Source organism: Gobius niger (genome assembly GCF_951799975.1).
Source record: "Gobius niger genome assembly, chromosome: 14".
NCBI classification, from domain to species: domain Eukaryota; kingdom Metazoa; phylum Chordata; class Actinopteri; order Gobiiformes; family Gobiidae; genus Gobius; species Gobius niger.
This window is the reverse complement of record NC_136865.1, coordinates 6520812-6524644: the sequence shown is the minus strand read 5'-3', so window position 1 is coordinate 6524644 and position 3833 is coordinate 6520812. Positions and strand designations below refer to the sequence as shown.

At 42.0% G+C, this 3833-nt stretch overlaps 1 protein-coding gene across 1 annotated transcript in view; it reads left to right on the top strand.

Moving 5' to 3' along the window:
• Positions 1-1794: 1794 nt before the first annotated feature.
• Positions 1795-3833, top strand: part of scin (scinderin) — a gene marked incomplete at its 3' end in the record, with an annotated part of 25796 nt that continues 23757 nt past the window's right edge. Inside the window, exon 1 of the mRNA XM_079571247.1 lies at positions 1795-2002. Within this exon, the coding sequence (XP_079427373.1) occupies positions 1816-2002 (187 nt within the window). The 5' untranslated portion in view covers positions 1795-1815. The remainder of the gene's footprint in view (positions 2003-3833) is intronic.

The following is a 3833-nucleotide window of genomic DNA, read 5'->3' as shown; positions in this document are numbered from 1 at the left end:
CACGTTACATTTCTGTGTAAATATACTTCGCATGAAAACACTTCACGTAACTTTATTTAAATAGGAAACACGTGGAAGAGCTTGGTAGCTTCTATCGTGAGCTTTTTCGGAGCTATGTGACATGTGGGAGAGGCTGCGTATGTGCTCCGTTTGCCTGGCAGAGCGCACGGACAAAGACCAGACGGGGATATATTAACACGTCTAAAGTGAGGTAAGAACATATCTTAGTATGTAAAAACGGTGGCCTATTCCTTTAACACACTCGTGCATACTGCTGATTCATCACATGACGGGGATGACACGCAGTTTCCACTGAAAGCCAGGGATTTAGTTCTGTGGCGTCTTGTGATAGATATTGACACTTAACATAGTGAGAATGATACACTATCTAGTGCAGCCCTATTGACCCATATCCAAAGATCTTCAATAAAACTCTAGATAGGACAGCGCCATAGTATTACACTGGAACGACTGGCAACTGTGGCGGCCATATTGTGACTGGCTTTTTGAACCAAGTGCAATGCAAACCAATAGGAAACACCACACATTTTTGTATTATATCATGGCTTTTTTTCTAAATACTGACTGAGCTAAAGTTTACTGTAGCAAGAAAATGAAGTTTGTATTACAGGATAGCATATAATGACATCATATGCATACATTTTACCATTTTAATTTTCAGTATGTGTGGTTAGCATGGAGCAAGTTTTAGTAAAGATCTGAGTGTACAAAATGCCTTATTTCTTGTCTTGAGCAATGGCCGCTCTGCTTTGTGACGACGACACTAGAGGCCGCCATTGCTCCGACATTGCTGTAGTACCTCCATATAGCCGCTAGTCCCCCATTGGAAAGCATTGCACTTTAGACACGTTAAAAACAACTTTAAAATCCTGGTTTCTAATTTTCTTAAACTTTCTACAGCTAGATATTGCTCCTTTGATAACGCTGGGCTAGCTACAACTAAAGACACCAGGCTGGTTTTTGTAAGAAATAATTTAGAAATCTCGTATATGAGGGCCTGACTGTTAGCATTGGAGCTGCGCAGCTACGACCGAACCACACGTCACACAAGGGCGGAGTCTACAGTCAAGATCCCGCCCTTATGCGGAGGAGTCCGTGAATCCGCCATGATTTAGTAATGACGGTCTATTAGTAATATGTCTATGGTCTTGCGTCAGTGCTATTGACAGTACATCTGCACAGCGCCACCTGCTGCTCTGGAGTGTTCATTTTGTAAACATTCTACGAGAAATGTTGTTGAGTAGAAAGTACAAAGCTCTCAATAATAATTCCACTCAAGTGCAGATGCTAAAAAATGTCATTACTCAGCACACTTTTTTGTTAGTTGTCAGTGGTTTTGACATATTCAGGACATATTGTATCTAAAAGGACTCCAGAAACGGCCAAAACTTCCCTAGTCTTATAAAAGAACTTGTCTACATGTATTTACAGACTGACTGGTTGTTTAGTTTAGTTTTACATAGAGGATTTTTACCGACAGCTCATTATTTTTCTAGTTCCACTTTTAAAATGCACTAATACATGTATTTTGCTATGGCTCTCTTTGACTTTCCCTTCAATAATTTGCATCTACACTCTACCGTGGTGTGTGTGCGTGTGTGTGTGCGTGCGTGTGTGTGCGTGCGTGCGTGTGTGTGTGCGCTTGGACACGCCCACTATGTGTAAAAAGCTGCTACTCACCGCACTCAGCCCAGATCAGAGGAGCAGTGTGCCTCTCCACGTCTGCAGCAGCTCTCAAAACCACTTACCCTTTATTTTTTTAAATCACTATTATATCAAAAATAATAATATAACATGGTGCAGCACAAGGAGTTCCCCAAAGCGGAGGCGGCGGGGCTGCACATCTGGAGGATTGAGAACCTTGATCTGGTCCCGGTGCCCGAGAGCCTCTACGGGAGTTTCTACAGCGGAGATGCTTATGTGGTCATGAACACAAAGAAGCAGAAGAACGCCGTCTTCTACCAGCTGCACTACTGGCTAGGTAAGGCACTATGGCCTCACTATGGGTACAGGAAGTAGTGATGTGCAAATTTCAGCTACTTGCAAATTTTATAGTGAGCAGTTTTGCTGTTTGGAAGAAAACAAACAAACACAAAACTTGGATCTACCTTTGCAGCCAGCCCGAAATGTGGAGACCGGGGCTGGTTGTCACACTTTTTTTTTTAATCATTTGTATAGTCCACCGCTTATCAACACAACATCTCTCAAGAGCCACGCACAGCTACTTAAATCAAAGCTGAAACCCTTGGCTTGAAGTAGGTCTTGTTTCCACCTTTATATCTCATTCCGTGAAAAAGTTATTAACCAGCAAAGACGGGAAACTGTGTGAGGTTGGTTGTCCCTTTTTTTTCCGTTAATGCTGTTTTGGCGTTGGCATGAATTTGAGGACAAAAGAGATGTTTAAATATTCACCAATGCCTGATGTGTTCATCTCACTGTTTTGAAGTAACAGTCTCTAATGAGCAAAATGTGTGCTCAGCAAACACTAGCAATGAAATGAATTTGATCACAATGACCGTTTCCCCCGCGTGACAACCAGCCCCATCTGACAATATTTCTGAGCTATAACTCTCACATGGTTTTTAGCTTGAAAGCTGAATTATTGTCCAATACAAAGCTGTGATCTATAGCTTTTTACTCCATGTACGATCTTCCAGAATCTAATCACAGTCAGAAAACTGGCCAAACCGTCAAAAAAAGACAAATTATCTCCTCATTTCAATCTTTATTTTTGTTCAACAACAATATCAAGGCACAGCGCCCCCTAGTGCAGCTACAAAAAGATATGTGACAACCAACCCCTGTGACAAACAGCCCCAGTCGTCCCTTAAATCTGTGAGTCCATCTGAACCGGTGTCTACATGAAGATTGTGTGCATGCGAAAAAACATATTTGCTCATAAAAACAGTCCTGGGGGACCTTTATTAACCGATCTAGCTTTTAAAAACTAAAGGAAAAACGAAAATAATGTATTAAAGGGAGCATCATATACACAGGTTCTTTCATCGTCTAGTCATCGTCTGTACTCACAGTATTAATGATGTAATGACTCTTGACACATACAGCTCCACATGTTCATGTTGTGTCATCAGTCTCGGTTAAGTATTTTGTGAATGCAACTCTTCAAGAAACCTGTCAAAGGTTATTTATTGACATATTATTAGTCAGTATACTTTCAGTTTGGAGATCGTGCAATGAGCAATACCAGCAATTTTGGTTTCTCTCTTGATCCGGTGTTAATGTTTCTGATCGCTTCCCTTGCTCCTCCGCGATACCGTCTGATTTGATGCTTTTTGATGCAATTTCAACGCTCGACTTTTTGCAATTCAAAGAAGATAGCCTGACCGTCCGAGGGCTGAAATGACCTCGCGATATGAACTTTTAACATGTTTCAAAAATTGCATAACACAGAACCGAAATGCTGCTAAAGCGGGTTGGTCCAGTTGGGCTCACACACACTTTGTCATTCCTGTCACTCTTTGTGAGCAGAAGTAATGAGCGAAGTGTCAGGTAGAATGCAGCCCGACGGATACACTACAAACAATAGCCCTGAATGTGTTGGAACGGCTGCCGTGCGGGTCAGGGTTAAGCGAATGATTGCACTCACTGGAATTACAATGTTCAGCGGAGCCGTTTGGAAAAATATTATTGTGCACTCATCAGCAAAATATGTTCCAGCTCACTTTCTGTGTTTGCTTCTGCTGGGATTTGTGTTTGGAAGGAGTGGGGGTGTAATCAGATCTGTTGCTCCGTAAGGACAGACTGGTCCCTCATTTGGTTTAAATGGGAAAACACTGAGGGGCTTTTCGACG